Source organism: Dendropsophus ebraccatus, chromosome 11 (genome assembly GCF_027789765.1).
Source record: "Dendropsophus ebraccatus isolate aDenEbr1 chromosome 11, aDenEbr1.pat, whole genome shotgun sequence".
Lineage (NCBI taxonomy): Eukaryota > Metazoa > Chordata > Amphibia > Anura > Hylidae > Dendropsophus > Dendropsophus ebraccatus.
In genome coordinates, this window is record NC_091464.1 from 16,542,690 (window position 1) to 16,562,342 (window position 19,653).

The window sequence follows — 19,653 nt, forward strand, 5'->3', positions numbered from 1 at the left end:
GAATACTTTCCACCCCAACTACTTATTTGGGATCACTGTAAGGTTTAAAGCAAATGTACCAGTGGTAAATCGCTTTTCTGTGGTAAATAGACTGACGCCAGTGGCACATTCGCTATTTTTTAACCGCGGCTTGGCTCCCGTGCACCAGCCCGGGATTATAATGTAGACGCGTCATAGACGGCGGGGGTTTCCTCCCACTGGGGGCGGGCAGGCTCGCCTCCAGTGCTTCCGGCCGGTGCCTGGTAATAGACAGGCGATGTGCGCGGGAACTGGGCCACGGTTCAAAGAAGGACCGCAGCAGGCGTCGGTCCATTCATGGTAAAAACAGAAAATGTACTGCTGGTACATTTGCTTTAAAGGACAACTCCGGCGCTATTTTAAAAAAACTATGTCAAACACCTTTTCTACACTCAGCTTCACTCTTGGGTCCTGGGTTCGAATTTCTTGCCATTCACGGGTCCCCGGAGCTTTGGTCCACAGTATCCGTTTTTCTTTTCTTTCATTTGTTCGGCTGGGAACGTCAGATGACTGACAGCTTGATCAGCCAGTTGGAGCTGAGCAAGCTGTGAGTCACCTGCTGACGTAGCAGAGGGGGCTGAAGAGTGTCCGATGACTGACAGCTTACTTAGCCAGTTGGAGCTGAGCAAGCTTTGAGTCATCTGACAATGTAGCAGAGGGGGGCTTAACTAAATAGTTAGGCCAGCCTTCCTCTGTGAGTTGTTATCGAAACAAGATGGCGTCGGCCGTGGTTAGCAGGGATCACATAAGTATGCGTTTTGATACTTCCAGGGGAGGGGTCAAAGGTTCATTATAATGCAAAACAAAAAAAAGTCCATATAATGACATGGAAACAAACCAGAATCCCTATACACTGTTAAAAACAATTAAAATATTCACAACAATGAGGGAACCGTACAATAAAGGGATCGGGCCGGCCTGCAACAGCATGAACAATACAGCCCACAAACCCTCCTGTTATAACACATAACGTGCCATGTGCTAAATAACAAAGTGAAACACTATATCAATCGAGCACCCATGGTGTATGAAGTACCATATAATAAACCATATAAATATAAATAAGTAAGCAAAGTGAGCTGGTGCAAAAAGTGTATTTAGCAAATGTGAGCACAAGAATAAGCGCTTATATCACCATTTCAGCAGGGAGAGGAGCAAACACCTGGCGACCCATAATGCCCTACGCATTACGTCTCAACAGGAAGTGGAAGTTCCTGTTGGGGTGTAACGCGTAGGGCATTATGGGTCGCCACGTGTTTGTGAGCTGTATTGTTCATGGTGTTGCAGGCCCGGGGGATCCCTTTATTGTACGATTCCCTCATTGTTGTGGATATTTTAATTGTACAGTGTATAGGGATTCTGCTTTGTTCCCATGCCATTATATGAAACATTCCACATGTAAATTCTGCAATGTGAACAACAGAGCGGAAATCTCATTGACCACAATGGGACATTGCTCTGCACATATTTTACAGGCAGAATTTCATGCGGAATACACATAAAATTAAGCGCAGAATGAGCTTGAAATTCCTCACCTATTCCTCAGTGTGAACATAGCCTGAGTCTTTCCATTACATTTTCTAATCCTTATGTTCTACCTATGTTCAAGGTAAGAATGTGGTGTTTATGGTTGGAGCGGGAATCTCAACATGTGAGTATATTTGTATATTTCTTGTGCCCTTTCTGTTCACCTGCTCATGTAACAAAATCTACAGACTATGAATGGTCACCATGTTTGTAATACTTTACTTTGGAGAAAAAAGTCATGGATGTGTATACTATAAAGGTTCCATTGATAAAATGATAAAATCATTTGGAAGTGATGTACGGGCAGCAGTGAGGCCAGAAGCGGACCAACATTTTACATTTACAAGTAAAGAATAGTCTCTATAGTCAGTATAGTTGACCAAAGAAGGGCCCATGTCTATGTCTAATAAACCATTAGGGTCTGTTCACACGTACAGACTCGCTGCGTAAAACTCGCACAGAACTCGCAGTTTTTTGTGGTGTTGAACTCGCCTGTGAAAATCATGTGAAAATCAAAACTCGCATGTAAAAATCGCACCAAACACGCAGCGAGAATACACATACATTGGCTTGATAGCAATCAGTATCGTTGTGAATTTATGTGCAGGAAACTCACAGCTATAAATACGCAGCGAGTCTGTACGTGTGAACAGACCCTAAAAGGGATTCTTTGGAGAAAATAAATAGTTTTCAAATCAACTGGTTTTAGAAAAGTATACAGGTGTGTTATTTATTTCTATTTAAAAATCTCCAGTCTTTCAGTACTTATCAGCTGCTGAATGTCCTGCAGGATGTGGTGTATTCTTTCCAGTCTGACACAGTGCTCTCTGCTGCCACCGCTCTCCATGTCAGGAACTGTCATCAACAAGAGAGGTTTTTCTATGGGGATTTGCTGCTCCTGCTCCCGACATTTCCTGACATAAACAGGGGTGGCAGCAGAGAGCACTGTGTCAGACTGCAAAGAATACACCACATCATGCAGGACATACAGCAGATGATAAGTACTGGAAGACCTGAGATTTTTTTTTTTTTTTTATAAAAGTAATTCACAAACTTGAATGACGTTTTGAAACTAGTTGATTTATAAACTCTTTTATCCCTTTTAATGAACGTAAGTTCCCAAGTTTTAGCTGAAGATGTAGTAGTGCTGACAATTTATAGGACACCTGTTTGTGCAGCGTCTTTAATTTATCCCTCTAACCTTTCTGTAGCGGCTGGAATCCCTGATTTCCGTTCTCCAGGTAGCGGATTGTACTCTAATCTACAGAAATACAACCTGCCGTATCCAGAGGCCATTTTTGAAGTTGGATTCTTTAAGGTAACACTAACAAATGTGAATGAACATTTGTTCATAGTGTGTGTACTGTTATATACTAAATATATGGTAACGTATATAATAATGTACTGATCGCATAGAAAGGCTGGTGGATACAGGCTGGATACTTTCCTATAAATTGCTTTTCTACTTTACTGTGGTATAAGGGCACTTACTGCAGAAATAGGGGTAGGTGCATACAGGGCAGACACCAGTCTAAATCAGAAAACTTCAGCCTTCTAGCTGTTGGTAAACTACAATTCCCATCATGCCTGGTATAGAGCTTTAGCTTTGGCTGTCCAGGCATGATGGGAGTTGTAGTTTTGGAACAGCTGGAGAGCCAAGGTTCCCTACCCCTGGTCTAAAGTATAGGAGCCCGCTCTGTGACCCCAATAATAGACCATATTTACAAGGATTGCTGTAAAGGCAATGGTGGAAAATTACTTTTGTGACTTCTTTCTTTCTTTTTTTTTTTTGTTTCTTGCAGCAAAATCCAGAACCATTCTTTGCTCTGGCTAGAGAGCTATACCCCGGACAGTTCAAGGTTAGTCCATGTATATGGTCAGTGAGCTACAGAAGATAAGTCAGTCCGTCTACTATGTGGTACAACTGGAACTATACCTCAGGGTGTTATTTCTTCTCTCAGTTCCATCTCTTATAATATCCCTTCTATACTGGACACATAGATGCCACAACTAAAATAACAGCTAATTCAGTATATAGAAGGTAAATAGTAATGTAGGTATGATGAGTTTATGCCCAGGAATATGACCCAGATTCACCACACCTGCCAGTCCGTATCTGATTTGGCAGAATGTAAAGGCCCTAGAAGGCAACGATCAGCCGACATGAACGATGTCGGCTGATCGTTGCTGTCGTCTGTCTTTCAACATGTTAAAAGACAAACGACTGTGATAGCAGCGATCTGCCGCTGTCACACCGTGGAATAGGAACGGCGGCAGGAGACCACTGCTATCCTATATGTGCTACCCAGACATTCTAGCGATCACCCTGGCAGCCCCTCCTACAGCTCCCCGCGGCCTCCCCTGCATTTACCCGCGGCAGCAGGGAGCGAGGAGCAAACGAGCGCTGACAGTGCTCGTTTGCTCCTCTATGTCACCCCGTGTAATAGGGGCCTAAAGGGGAACTCCGGGCTGGTTTTTGTCATATGTTTTTCTTATTATATGGCCGGGGAATAGAGGCCGCCGGTCACTTACCTACCCGGTTCCAGTGCCGGGTCCTGATCGCACCGCCCTGTTCTCCCGTCCCGCTGCCGCTTCTTGGTTTGAGCTGCGGCTTGAGAAGTGACGTCTCAAGGCAGCTCAGCGATTTAGCGGTCGTAGCGGAGCCCCGCCTCGGCCGCTGAATGGCTTAACTGCCTTGAGACGTCACGTCTCAAGCCGCAGCTCAGACCAGGAAGTGGCATCGGGACGGGAGAACAGGGCGGTGCGATCTGGGACCCAGCACTGGAACCAGGTAGGTAAGTGACAGGCGGCCTTTATTTCCACCCCTTCCCTGGCCATGCCCTAAAAATAACCCCCGCCCGGAGTACCCCTTTAAGTGAAGCTGCCCATGGATGACTCATTGTTTAAAGATCTGTCTGCCATCACTTCTGTATTTTAGTAATTATTTCTTGCCTGCATAGAATTCATTGCTATGGCTATACTAGCATAATGTTACATGTGTTAAAGGGTTTTTTTTTATTGATGACTAAGGGTCTTTTTACATACACAGATTTACAGAGCCACAATTCCAGTATACTAAGTAAAAAGAGATGAAGGCAGACCGCCTTATACGTTGTGTAGTGTCCATTCAGATTGAATGCAGCTCAGCTCCCATGGAATTGAATGGGGCCAACTGCATTTTCCTGGGGACAAACAATGAAGAGGCTTCAGTGATGAATTCACAGTTAATTTTCAGAATCAATCAGCATGATAGAGGATATATTTCCATTGATTAAGTTCTAATGTTGACTTATTGATTTCTTTGGGCCCATACACACAGTTGTTACTGTGACCTTGACCACCCATTTAAACCAATAGGTCCATGCAAATGCGGACGTTACGGGTACACGTCCCTAATCTTGTCCATAGTTGCAGACGTGCGAGCATTACGGACATGTGAATGGGGCCTTAGTTTGCTGACCTTAAAGGGGTATTCCGCTCAAAAATAACTTTTGATATGTTGCCGCCCGTGAGGATAACATAATAAACAGACAATTTTTACCTGTCCACACTCCCAAGCGTTTTTTTAACGGCATCTTTGAGTCCCGGCTGAGACGATCCGAGATGGACTCGCCTGGGGGAGTGACAGTTTGCTAAGCCAATCACTGACTTAGACAATGCAGCACTGTGGCCAGTGATTGGCTGAGTGGGCTTTCACTCCCAGACTGATTGGTCTCGAAAGTGGATGCGGGAACATCTCCCTTTGTAGGAAGATCTCCGGGGAATGGGGAACAGTATTGGAAGGCCGTTTATTTTTTCCCCATGATCAGCAACATATCACTACATATTTTGAGCGGAATACCTCTTTAAATCACTTTTGTTTATCTGACAGTAGATCACCATCATTTATGTTATGTTATGTTATTTATGTTATGTTACTGATTATTACATAGACAATACGCTTGTATCTGCTTACAGGAAGACATGGTGTGTATGTGCTGCAGCCTCTGAATGTGAACAACATTTCATTCATTTCCCTTATGGTCCTTTTTTGCAATTTGTTTTTTTTCATCTGTTTTTTGCAAAAAAAAACGGATGGAAAAAACGGATTCATGTTTGTGCATCCGTTTTGATCCGTTTTTCCACTGAATTCCATTATAAAAAAAACTGGTCAAAACAGCTCGTTTTTTTTTTAACGTTCACAAAAATAAGGTCTACGTTTTTGTGTACGTTAAAAAAACGGATTAGTTTTTTTTAATAACGGAATTCAATGAAAAAACAGATTAAAACGGATGCACACACATGCATCCGTTTTTTCCATCTGTTTTTCACCTTTTTTTTTGCAAAAAAACGGATGAAAAAAATGAACTGCAAAAACGTAGTGTGAACCCAGCCTTACCAAGATGTAATCTTCTCTTCCAGCCGACTGTTTGCCATTATTTTATGCGGCTAATGAAAGAGAAGGGCCTGCTGCTCCGCTGCTACACTCAGGTAATACAGCTGCCCTTACATCGCTCCGCTCACTACCTGTCCGTCATGGTCATAACAATAGTTTTCTCATTACAAAGAACATTGACACATTGGAGAGAGTGGCCGGTCTGACCTCTGATGACTTGGTTGAGGCTCATGGAACTTTCCACACCTCTCACTGCGTTGGAACTTTCTGTAGAGCTGAATATCCACTTTCTTGGATGAAAGGTAATATATTTATCAGCACTCATCATATTTCTCCTGTTTTCCATGCATCATGCTGAGAAACCAAACATGCTTCATGTTACCGCCAAAAATAATTTATAACTATTCTGCATTTCTCTGCACCACATGGAGAGTGACAGTTGTAGGTGTTAAAGGGGTAATCCAACGCTACAATAACTTGGCCGCTTTTCCCCCTCTCTTGTTTCAAACTCCACTCCATTGAAGTAAATGGAGCTTAATTGCAAACCGCACCTGAACTGGAGACAACAGTAGGGGGAAAAGTGGCCATGTTTTTGTAGCGCTGAATAACCCCTTTAAAGGGGTTATCCAGCAAAAAAAAAATTCTTTTAGATCAACTGGTGTCAAAAAGATATATAGATATGTAAATGTCTTCTGTTTGAAAATCTGCTGTGGACAGTTCCTGACATGGACAGAGGTGGCAGCAGAGAGCACTGTGTCAAACTGAAAAAATACACCTCTTCCTGCAGGACATACAGCAGCTGATAAGTGCTATAAGACTGGAGATTTTAAAATAGAAGTAAATAACAAATCTGTATAACTTTTTAAAACCAGTTGATTTAAAAAAAAAAAAAAAACTTTAACTGGAGTATATGTTATCTTATGTGCCTCTTAGAGTTTTGCTTGATGCCTTAGGGACTCCTGGAAAACATGGATACAGCCTATGGCTGTATCCATGTTTTCCCGAACTCCATAGGGCTGCATCAAACTTCGTCAGACACAGCTATTTAAATGCCAAGCGAGCATGCTTGAGTCACGCTCATCTTTACTCTTTAAAAGTTTTAATATCTTAACCACTAGGTGTCTAACTTCCCTATAAGGTAGTGGGGGCGGGGCTTAGCTGGTGCTGTGTACAGGAAAGAAGGAGAGAGAACCCTGTGGTTTGTGCACCTACAGTCTGAAAACATGTCTTCCTCTTTTAGACTATTGTTACTGTTCCTGAAAGGTAAATCAAGGCTTCCCTCTCCATTCAGCAGCAGTTTAGCAGTGATTTCCCTTCCTTGCTGTGATGCTGCTGCTGATGATGATTCTTTCATTTCTGCTCAATATCACCTTGGAAAGCCAGTGTCAAACATGTTCTCACTTTATTTTATATGTTTTTTATATTGTTTATATACATATACACTATTTTGAAGCTGTGATTGTCATATGATAATGATTTCAGTTCTTTCTTTTAGAAAAAATCTTCTCTGATCTGATCCCAAAATGTGAGACGTGTAATAGCTTGGTTAAACCAGGTAAGACATTACCTATGCAAAGCATTATCACCATAATTACCTGGAGACTTCATATGTGGTGGTTTTACAGTGAATGATGCATTGGTGCACATACTGATCCACTGAACCAGTCCAATATGGGGACCCGCCGGTGCCGCGGTCCATTTTTTGAACCGCGACCTGGTTCCCGTTCTATCGCCGTTCTATCCACGGGTAACAGGCCGGGGCTGAAGCACTGGAGGCGGGCCGGCGGATGGAATCCCCCACCCCTCTATGATGCGGATCTATCCGTGGTTCATGTTAAAGTGAATGTACCTGATGGTACATTCGCTTTAAGCCCAGCCTTTTAGCATGACGTACACAGCAATGTTTCTGTACACTTGGTCGGACTTAACACTACGATATGGACTTGTGGAGATAGTAATGATAATATTTGCTTCTTCCAGATATTGTGTTTTTTGGCGAAAGCTTGCCTTCCCGATTCTTCTCTGCCTTAAAATCTGTAAGTAAATAGTTAAAAGTATGGTAACGTGCAAAGTGAGAAAATGTTTACATTACCTGCATGTTCTATAGTAAATGCCACAACTCCCCCCTTCACCCCCCTCCCCTCAATTGATAATTAGATAGAGATGAGCGAATCGAACTTCCCAAACAGATTCGTTCTGAACCAAACATTTTGCAAAACTTGGAATAAGTTTGGAATAAGTTTCGAAAGATGGCGGCCAAACATCTAAAAAACAAAAAATATATGGTTTTCTCACCTGTATGTGCTTCCTAGTGTCCTCCTCCGGGACTCCAGTTTCTCCAGCCACCAAAATCCCTTTCAACCAATCACTGACAGGGATGGGACAGTGGCACGTCCAGTGATTGTCTGAGCGGGCTGTCACTCTCAAGACAAGAGTGATGCTGTCTCGTTTCAGTCAGTGATTGACTGAACAGGATTTCGGTGGCTGCACGGCCTGAAGAAGGAGGACACTTGGGGGAGCGCGAACAGTAAAGTATAGATAAGCAAATTTTTTGAACTGCACTAAAACAGCCACACAGCCTTCCATTGTTTAGCTGTTTTAGTGCTGTTCGTTTAAGTTTCAATTCAGACAAACTCAAACAAATTTTGCAAACCTGCTGAACGAATCTTTTAAAAAATTTGCTCATCTCTATAATTAACCTACCAGTATGCACACACAGGTCATAAGCACATTGTCCCAGAAAGTAATTATTATCTGCTATGAAAGATTAAACAATGTGTCTAGATCTTGATGGTATTTATACTTGAGTACTTGATTCCATCTCAGGAGAACCACCTACTGTGCCCATTGCCAGTCAGGAGCAGCCACGCCATGTACCGTATTTTCTGGCATATAAGACGACTTTTTAACCCCCAAAAATTTTCTTAGAAGTCGGTGGTTGTCTTATACGACTGGTATGGTCGCCCCATTCGGTGGGGGGGGAGCTCAAAAACGGCCGCATCCCCACTGTATGGGGCGACCACTATAAAAAAAAAAAAAACAGTTAACTCACCTGGGGCCCTTTCCCGGCATCCGCGCGCCTCCCATACTGTTCCTGGCGCAAGCAGTGTGACGTACACTGCCGGAGACTTGAGATCCCCGAACCTCTCCCGGGCAGCCAAGCGTCTCATCGGAGAGGCCCAGAGACACTCTGCTGCCGGGAGAGCTTCTGGAGAATGCGAGAGGTGCCGGAAGTTCCTGAAGCCTCTCTCATTTTCCCAAAGCTCTCCCGGCAGCCGAGCGTCTCCGAGCCTCTCCAATGAGACGCTCGGCTGCCCGGGAGAGGTTCGGCAATCTCCAGTGCAGGCGGTGTACGTCACACTGCCTGCACCGGAAACAGTACAGGAGGGGCGCACGGATGCAGGTGAGTTAAATGTTTTTGTGTTTTTTTTTATTTAGCTGCAGATAACCCCTGTCTGACCACGGCAGGGCTGCGGTCAGGCAGGGGTTAACATTTTCCGGTGTATAAGGCGAACCCCTGACAATCTGCTTAAAAGTCATGGGTCATCTTATACGCCCAGTCAGCTTATACGAAAATACGGTACGTTGAGTAATTGGCAGCTTATACTATTGTGCACTTATTCCAATGCTCATCAAGATTATTGGGGCAAAGGGACTAAGCTACTGAGCATGTGTGACCTCTGGCACTGGACACACTGGGCGTAAAAAGGACGTTTTGGTTGCTGTTTATTTATTTTTTTTATTTTTTTTTTATTTTTTTACATTTCTGGAAAATAGCAGCCATGGTTTTCACATATAACCCCTTGTGTGATTACTGTTGTACTAACTTATCAGAATGTAACAGTGTCAATACCTGTGTATTAGAAAAATTATACATGACTAGATATGACTGTGCTAACTTCTCAGTTACTGACATGTGCCCATTGTTTTCCTTGTCTCTTAGGATTTCCAAAAAGTTGATCTCCTTATTGTGATGGGAACGTCTCTCCAGGTCCAGCCATTTGCCTCACTTGTTGGCAAGTAAGTACTGTTTTATCTTTGCATATGTATTTAGTAGTGTAATTCAAGGAGCTTTCCAGTTAAGAATAATTGTTTTAAAATTAACTGGTATCAGAAAGTTATACAGTTTTGTAAATTACTTCTGTTTAAAAAAAGAAAAAAAGAAAAAAGCTTTTCCGGTACTTATCAGCTACAGGAAGTGGAGTATTATTTCCAGTCTGACACTGTGCTCTCTGCTGCCACCTCTGTCTGTGTCAGGAGCTGTCCAGAGCAGGAGAGGTTTTCTATGGGGATTTGCTACTGCTCTGGACAGTTCCTGACATGGACAGAGGTGGCAGCAGAGAGCCGTGTGTCAGACTGGAGAGAATACACCACTTCTTGCAGGACATGCAGCAGCTGATAAGTACTGGAAGACTGGAGATTTTCAAATGGAAGTAAATTACATCCATAGGACCTGGGGTTGCTGGAAAGAAAAAAAATCCAGAATCAGAAGTAACAGATCATTTGTGTTTCCAGGGTTCCTAGTAAAACACCCCGTCTTCTTATCAACAAAGAAAAGACTGGAGAGGTATGAACACAATAAAATGACATCTTCTTCAGGACTTTTAATTGTATTTAGTTTCTTAACAATCTCTGATCTGACACCACAGGGAGACTCTTTTTTTGGACTCCTTGGTTTGGGAGGTGGCATGGACTTTGACTCAGAGAAAGCTTACAGGTAATACAGCATTTTGGTTATTATTCATATATTTGTCCTTAAAGTGCTATTTGACACATTATAAGAATAGTGGGGGTCTGGGTGTGGGACTACCACCGATTGCCAGAACAAGCGGAGAGAAGAGCTTAGCTTAGGGCCTCTTTTCCTGTCTCGCTCCTTGCGGCAGAAGATGGGCTCCATAGACTGACTATAGACTCTGTCTTCTGCATCAGGGAGAGGGATGGGGAGAGTAGCGCTTAGCTCAGGGCTTCTCCTTGCTTTTTTTTTTTTTTGGGGGGGGGGCGGGGGGGCACAGCACCCAGACGCTAACCCAAGGCTCCCCTTCACATGTTCGTAGCCATTTTTACAGTTAGAAAACTCTGATCAAGAGGCTACAGAAAACATCTGGGTTTCTTGGCCATACAAACAGAGGAGAGAAAAAAATCATACTCACCTGAGGCAGACTGCAGTGGTGCTCCCCTCCAGCCTCGCTCTTCTGGCGCTGTATGAGCATGAGTGATGTCACTTATGCAACGCTGAAGGGGGAAGGGTAGGGGGTGATTAGTACCCCCTTGTGGTGGAGATATGGTGCTACTTCTGGCCACAAGAGTGATTGACAGGTTTGGGAGACAATGGCTCCCAGCCCCTCAGCATTTAACTGTATGGGCTCCTGATTAGCGTGTACAGTTAAAGGGCCAGAGTCAGCACCTGGCGGCACTTGCTCGGGTGCTGAAGCTGGCCAGGGCTGCCATGCATTGTATCTGGAATTCCAGACAGATTCCGGATATGCATCTGGAGCTGTCCAGAATTCCGGATGCCTCCACAGGATTCTATGGGGCATGCGTGCCGGATAAAAACAGGCCATGTCCTATATTTTCCAGAGTTATTTTCCCGTATTCCTGATTTGTATCTGGATGTCCTGGTAAGAAATCCAGATAAATTTACCGCATAAGTGAAGGAGGCGTTAAGGTTATAGCTACCTGACATGGTAACTGCAGGTCAACACTTACCAAACTCCTTTGTATACAGTTTCTCTGAAGGCCTATGGGTTGAACCTATAGCAGCCTTAGAGGAATGCTTATGTACAAATTATCTCAAAATACACCCCCCTCTGTTCTGAGTATGTCTGACATTCCCTGTCTATGTATCCTTGTCTCTCTAATTGCTGAATGTGTTTCTCTAAAGAGACGTGGCCTGGCTTGGAAATTGCGATGATGGTTGCCTGGCTTTAGCTGACTTCTTAGGATGGAAGGTACGTGTAGCTTTTATTGTGAATGAAGTGTACAATACATCCATAGAGTTTTGTAAACACTTTACATACTCCTGATCTGTGGTTTAGTGGTGGATTCTTATTCTCTATAGAGTGAATCTAGAAAGTAGGGATATTTCGGGTAATGTTCTCTGGTTAAAATGCACTGCCTCACTACACTAAATACAAACAGAAAATAACCTCACTGTACTTCATAAATTTCCAGACCAGCACTGAGCAGTCTAACATGTGAATCCAGCGTTTTCTGTGGCCACAAAGTCTGCACAGTTCACAGGCTATTTGTCTCCCCTTCCTGCTTACTCATCCCCCCTCTATATGCTACAAAGGGCAGTGTAAACCCGTCTTCACTCTGCTTCTCTCTGCTGTAGATGGCTTTGCCTTGATAATGATAAGGGGGGGTGAGGTGGGAAAACAGTCTTTTAAGTACAGAAGGAAGCGTGAAATCCGCTGCAATACATAATATGGAAAGGTACCCTAAATAATTTTTCAAATGCATTATGACAGCAAACTTGTCTCCTTCTCCTGATATGCTACTCTTTTCCTCCCATTGTTGACAACTCATTGTCTAGGTTACCAGCCACCACTCTACTCTAAAAGCAGTGGTCTGGCTGGTGTATATATAGCTAAAGTACAATATGTCCAAACATATATATATATATATATATATATATATATATATATATATATATATTATATATATATATATATATATATATATATATATATATATACACCAGCCACATACATAATTCAGTATTCAGCCACAAGGTGGCGTGAGAAGGTCTGTTATCTATGTTTAAAAAAAAAAAAGTAACCTGTGTTCTATTTGCAGTGCATAGTTTGATCATTTTAGTCTTTATTAATATTTATTGGTATACTTTTGGAATGCGTATAACTTGTTTTTTAACTTTTATTTCCTTTTGATTATGAAAGGGATGGGATGCAAGATGAGCATAAAAAACAAAAACAGCTCTGTAGCCTTAGGGCCCTATTCCACCGGACAATTATCGTTCAGATTATCGTTAAATCGTTCGAATCTAAACGATAATCGTTTGGTTGAAATGCAGTTAACGATTAACGACCGAACGAGAAATCGTTGATCACTTTATAAGACCTGGACCTATTTTTATCGTTGCTCGTTCGCAAAACGTTCGCAAATCGTTTGCATTGAATAAGACATCGTTCGGGCGTTCGCAAAAGATATGAACGCAATAGCGAATAAATAGCAAAGAAAAAACGATCGCAATTACGATCATAAGTAACAATTATCGTTCCATGGAAATGAGTGAACGTTTTCAGGTCTTTTGCAATAGCGGTCGTTTGAGATCCTTAAACATTAACGATTATGCAAACGATAATCGTCCGGTGGAATAGGGCCCTCCTTCTCCTGCAACAAGACTGACTTAGCTTTGAGACCTAGGCTGACTACAAATTCTTATATGTCTGTGTGACATGTCAAAGGTTTTTTGTTTATTAAACAGAGACTGTAACGCCTAAAGGGGAATTCCAGTGATTCCATGAAAAAAATAACATGCACAAAAAGCATATAGGTGCACTCACTGATCCCCCACCGATTGTTTGACACCTTTACCACTTGTCTAAGATGCTTCTAGCCCCAGATTCAAACATCTCCCAGCATGCATTGCATTTCCGAACCAAGTGTACCCGCCCCTGGCTTGTATTATCAACCCCTACCTGGCTTTATCTACTTCTGCTTTGCACTGTAAATACAGTATCTATCTATCTATATACATTGATTAGAGAGAGAGAGATGGAACAACAGTGTCTCCTTTCCCCTATACTACTCAGGAGAAGCTGAAGGGTTAGAGCTTTCCTGGCAACAAAAGAACAAGAGCCTGTCTGTTGCTTTGGCAGAGCGTAGGTCCCAGCATAGTGTGTGTGTGTTATAAGATGACTTTCCCTAATAAATATGAGCTGTCTTTGTTTGTGGACGATCCTCTTCATAAGGCTCTATAATTCAGGGCGCTGCATCGTGGTTATTAATATATATAACCATATCGACCACTACACATGTAAACACGACCCCCATCATTCTATGTGTTTACTGGCAGATAATCCGGTGGTTGCAGCATGTCTTAAAGCGCTGCCTTCTTGTAGGTGTTCTGGATGACAAGCTGCAATGTGTGCGTGCAACTTCCTGGTAAATGCCGGAATGTGTCAATGTGATAAAAATAACACAGTAAAAAAAAATCCCCCTCCCCCAAACAAATTGCACATCTCGCTAACTTCACACGCACCAATTCTACACAACCTGCATAACACAAGGGCGTTTAGTACGGGTACAAGTCGAATCCTTGTTGCTATTGACACAACATGGAATTTTCCATACGTGGCTTATAGAACTGCAACATCACTTTTTCCCCTGCAGTTTCTGCAAAGAGTTTTAAACGAAGAGTTTTCTCATTGTATAGTGTTAATCCGCATCCACACCCCAAAATAATGATTTTTATATTATGAATACAGGATGGAACTGCAGATCCCCATAATGCAGTAGTGTAGTACAACAGGCTAGAATAGAGAGGCAGGGCTGCTGTCAGAGGTCTGTGTGGTCACATGACAGCTATGGGGAAGGGGTGTGTGTTCAGCATGAACCAATCATGACTGACCAGAGACTGCAGGGAGCATGAAGGAATGAGCAGGGCAGATGTGGGCATAGTATAGCAGCCCCAGCCTGAAGTGGATTTGCGCTCTATGCAGACCATGCAGCTCCCCAACGCGTCCTCCCACCCAGTACAGGGAGCTCTTAAACCAAAGCAATGCTCTTAAACCAAGTCACAATTTTGAAGAACTGTGAGCTCTTAACCCAAAACGCTCTTAAACCAAGGTACCACTGTGTGTGTATGTATATATATATATCAACCCATATTTACATCTGTTATAACTTTCAGTGCCATTAGCTATTGGGAAGCACCTAACCATGAATACTGTCATGGTTTCTGCCATCGCTACCTCTTGAAATGGGGCATTCTGTAATGTGACTACTCCAGCATTGGAAATGATTCTTTGCAGTTAAAGGGGTACGCCGGAGATTATAAGTTTTTAAATCAACAGGTGTGAAAGTTATACAGATTTGTAGATTACTTCTGTTTAAAAATCCTACATTTTCCAGTATTTATCAGCTGCTGTATGTCTTGCAGAAAGTGGTGTATTCTTTCCAGTCTTACAGAGTGCTCTCTACCGCCTCTTCTGTCCATGTCAGGAACTGTCCAGAGCAGCAGCAAATCCTCATAGAAAACCTCTACTGCTGTGGACAGTTCCTGACATAGACAGAGGTGGCAGCAGAGAGCACTGTGTAAGACTGGTGAGAAGACAGGACATACAGCAGCTGATAAGTACAGGAAGACCTGAGATTTTTAACCCGTACGTCATATGTCCGTAGGAGGCGTTCAGAGCGGGGCCGCGCAGCGACCCTGCTCTGAACCGCTGCGATCCCGGGTGCCGCGTGTAGCCCGGGACCGCGGCTATTAGCGGGCACGGTCCGATCGCCGTGCCCGCTAATAAGGTAATCGTAGGCAGCTGTCAAAGTTGTGGGGGAGATTGCTCCTCTGGGACAACTGGGCAGCCGAAAGCAAACGAGTGCCGATCTCATTGATCTTTGATGTATAACTATACAGCAAAGATCTCAATGAGAGATCAAAGTGTATATACTAGAAGTCCCCCAGGGGGGGAATAACCCTAACCCCAGGGGGGGAATAACCCTAACCCCAGGGGGAATAACCCTAACCCCAGGGGGGAATAACCCTAACCCCAGGGGGGGGAAGAACCCTAACCCCAGGGGGGGGAAGAACCCTAACCCCAGGGGGGAATAACCCTAACCCCAGGGGGGAATAACCCTAACCCCAGGGGGGAATAGCCCTAACCCCAGGGGGGAATAACCCTAACCCCAGGGGGGATAACCCTAACCCCAGGGGGGATAACCCTAACCCCAGGGGGAATAACCCTGACCCCAGGAGGAATAACCCTGACCCGTGGGGGGAATAACCCTAACCCCAGGGGGGAATAACCCTAACCCCAGGGGGCTTCTAGTATAAGTGTAGTAAAAAGCCCCCTCCCCTTATAAAAGTCTGAATCAGCCCCCTTTTCCCAGGTTTTAAATAAAAGTAAATAAAGAAATAAACATGTTTGCTATCGCCGCGTGCGTAATCGCCCGAACTATTAATTAATCAAATTCCTGATCGCGCACGGTAAACGGCGTCAGCGTAAAAAAATCCCAAAGTGAAAAATTGCGCATTTTTGGTCGCATCAAATCAAAGTCGCATATGCGCAATCAAGGTACCGATAGAAAGAACGCATCATGGCGCAAAAAATGGCACCTGACACAGCCCCATAGACCAAAGGATAAAAGCGCTATAAGCCTGGGAATGGAGCGATTTTAAGGAACGTATATTTGTTAACAATGGTTTGAATTTTTTACAGGCCATCAGATACAATATAAGTTATACATGTTATATATCGTTTTAATCGTAACCACTTGAGGAACATGTATAACAAGTCAGTTTTACCCCAGGGCGAATGGCGTAAAAACAAATACCCCCCCTCCCCAAATAAAAGAAATGCGTTTTTTTTTTTAATTTCACCACACTTTGAATTTTTTTCTGGTTTCGCAGTGTACTTTATGCAAATATTCAGCCTGTCATCGCAAAGTATAATTAATGGTGCAAAAAATAAGGGCTAATGTGGGTTTCTAGGTGGAAAAATGCAAGTGCTATGGCCTTTTAAATACAAGGAGGGAAAAAAACGAAAACGCTAAAACGAAAATTGGCCCCTTCTTTAACCCCTTAAGGTCAAAGCCTTTTGGTTTTTCCATTTTATGTTTAAAAGTCCATAGCGCTTGCATTTTTTCACCAAGAGACTTATATGAGCGCTTATTTTTTGCGAAACCAATTGTACTTTGCAATGACCGGCATTATTTTTCCATAAAATATGCTGTGAAACCGGAAAAAAATCATTTGCGCTGTCAAATTGAAAACAAAAACGAATTTGTTTTGATTTCGGGGAGTTTTGCATTTACGCCGTTCGCCCTATGGTAAAACTGACTTGTTATACATGTTCCACAAGTCATTACGATTACTATGATATATAACATGTATAACTTATATTGTATCTGATGGCCTGTAAAAAATTTAAACCATTGTTAACAAATACACGTTCCTTAAAATCGCTCCATTCCCAGGTTATAGCGCTTTTATCCTTTGGTCTATGGGGCTGTGTCAGGTGTCAGTTTTTGCGCCATGATGTGTTCTTTCTATCGGTACCTTGATTGCGCATATACGACTTTTTGATCGTTTTTTATTACATTTTTTCTGGATTTGATGCGACCAAAAATGCGCAATTTTGCACTTTGGAATTTTTTTGCGCTGACGCCGTTTACCGTGCGAGATCAGGAATGTGATTAATTAATAGTTCGGGCGATTACTCGCGCGGCGATACTAAATATGTTTATTTGTTTATTTATTAATTTATATTTATAAAATGGGAAAAGGGGGGTGATTTGGACTTTTATTAGGGGAGGGGATTTTTTATTAATAAAAACACTTTTTTACTTTTTTTTTTACATGTACTAGAAGCCCCCCTGGGGGACTTGTATATAGACAGCACTGATCTCTCATAGAGATCAATGCTGTGTATATACACAGCAAAGATCGATCAGATCGGTCATAGATTGCTATGGCCTGCTGCAGGCCATAGCAATCTATTGCCGAGCCGGGATCAGCGTCACTCCGACGCTGAGGCCCGGCACGGGCAGAAGAACGGATCTCCCCCCCGCGATCGCATCGCGGGGGGGAGATCCGACCCACTAGACACCAGGGATGTGATGTCTGAAGCCCTTCAATGCAGCTGTCAGGTTTGACAGCTGCATTGAAGTGCTTAATTAGCCGGCGCGGCAACGGGACCCGCGCCGGCTAATAGAGGCACTGCCCGGCTGCACGTGTCAGCCGGGATCAGCGCCGTTCAGAGCGGGGTCCCGGCAGGACCCCGCTCTGAACACCCCCCGCGGCACCATGACGTATCAGATACGTCATGGGTCGCTAAGGGGTTAAAGGGTTAAATAGAAGTAAATTACAAATCTGTATAACTTTCTGACACCAGTTGTTTTGAAAGAAAAAGTAATCTGAGTTCCTCTTCAAGAAGATATTTTAGTGTGACTAGTGTATAACTGTGACTGTACAGAAGTTTCTTTACCTTCTGTTTTAGGCCGAGTTGGAAGAAATGGTGAAAAAAGAACACGCAGCCATTGATGCAGCCGCACAGAAGGGCTCCCCTAAAAAGACAGAAGAGAAGCCGTCCCCCGAGAAGAAGCAGAGTGATAAATCATCAGAGTAAGCGGAGCCGTCTCCTTCATCTCCATGGACGCTGCCGCCACACTTCTGGCTCTTCATACAGGATGCTACCTGGGAACCTTTCCTGGCACTTTTCCCACAGAATTATGGAGGAATCGTGCAGATCTGAAGTTCATTTCCGTCATTATGGCAAAAGTTTTATATAAAGGGGATAAAGCCCCCCAGTAATGGTGTTCAGGCCCCAGCTGTTTCTGCTCTATAACCATATAACAGTGGTAACTCTATATAGACAGCAGCTATATTCAAGCCGCCAATCTGTAATGTGGCTCAAGAAATCTGAATGTCTAGAATGAAGAATATATAGATATATATAAGTGACCTCTGATATAAATATGACTTTACATTCGAGGATTTCCTTTGAAACACCCATACCGGGAAATATTAGAAAATTTTTCTTATACATTGATGTCATAGGGAATAGATATACCATCAGTGTATGGAGCCATGACCCCTCAGAAAAAAGTGTACCACCCGGCAAACTCTGGTCCTATAGTAAGTCCTATCTAATGGAGTGCTGTATTGGATGGACTCTCTCAATATCCATTAATGCATATTTGAAGGGTTATTCCCACCTGCTGAAAATTCAGTAAGGTTGGCACTGCTGCATCCCCACTCACTTCCTGGTTCAGAGCAGGAGCGGCAGGACGCAGTGGTGCCGAGCTGAATCAGCTCTGCTCTACTATGTCTTACACTAAGGTTATGCACGTCTCCAGGGACAATCCAAGCCTGGGAGATGTGTGTGTGATCTCAGTAGGAGACTCTGGAGGGGAACCTAGGCAATGAGCTATCAACAAAAGCATTTGCAAAATTACTTTCTTTTGCATTTCCCATCACCTAACCAATATTTAAGTGATGGGAATACCCCTTTAAGAGACTGTCCACCTGAAACATAAAATTCTCCATATAACGATGGAGCAAGTAGAACAGCGAATTGTTATATTTTATGCGTTTGCAAAGATGTTGACATTCAGCGTACCTGTCATTATGCTGCATTTTTTAATCCAGTTTTTAATGCAGTTATTGCTGCCGCCAGAACATCGAGTTGCCATGGATATGTCCACGCCAGTTGAGGTCCGCGAACAAGCCCTTTTTTGTCGTATAGATTGGTGCATGGAACTCATGTGGCATCGATGTGCTAGCAACAACTGCACAAGGATTGGGGGACAATGACTGGTATGTTTTAAGTTGTAGCAGGAAGTGCCGTCGCCATTTAGTCAGCTTTTCAGTAATTTATGGAAAAATATCATTTTGTCACTATGCTTAGTTCATGACAAAGTGACAGTCCACATCTCTGAACAACAGACGCTACTACCGGATTCTAGCTTCTGCTTGTATTTACTAATGTTATGTTATGGTGGAAGGGCCCTCTAAGTAGAATAAACTAGTGACTGAGAAGCTGATCAGA

General features: G+C 43.2%; 1 protein-coding gene across 1 annotated transcript in view; it reads left to right on the top strand.

Moving 5' to 3' along the window:
• The window catches only part of SIRT2 (sirtuin 2), a 29,880-nt gene extending 10,798 nt beyond the window's left edge, over window positions 1-19,082 (top strand). Inside the window, exons 5-16 of the mRNA XM_069945076.1 lie at window positions 1,628-1,669; window positions 2,757-2,863; window positions 3,348-3,404; window positions 5,947-6,015; window positions 6,093-6,222; window positions 7,416-7,475; window positions 7,901-7,956; window positions 9,864-9,940; window positions 10,436-10,487; window positions 10,570-10,637; window positions 11,802-11,868; window positions 18,103-19,082. Of these exons, the coding sequence (XP_069801177.1) occupies window positions 1,628-1,669; window positions 2,757-2,863; window positions 3,348-3,404; window positions 5,947-6,015; window positions 6,093-6,222; window positions 7,416-7,475; window positions 7,901-7,956; window positions 9,864-9,940; window positions 10,436-10,487; window positions 10,570-10,637; window positions 11,802-11,868; window positions 18,103-18,231 (914 nt within the window). The 3' untranslated portion in view covers window positions 18,232-19,082. The remainder of the gene's footprint in view (window positions 1-1,627; window positions 1,670-2,756; window positions 2,864-3,347; window positions 3,405-5,946; window positions 6,016-6,092; window positions 6,223-7,415; window positions 7,476-7,900; window positions 7,957-9,863; window positions 9,941-10,435; window positions 10,488-10,569; window positions 10,638-11,801; window positions 11,869-18,102) is intronic.
• The last annotated feature ends 571 nt before the right edge of the window (window positions 19,083-19,653 follow it).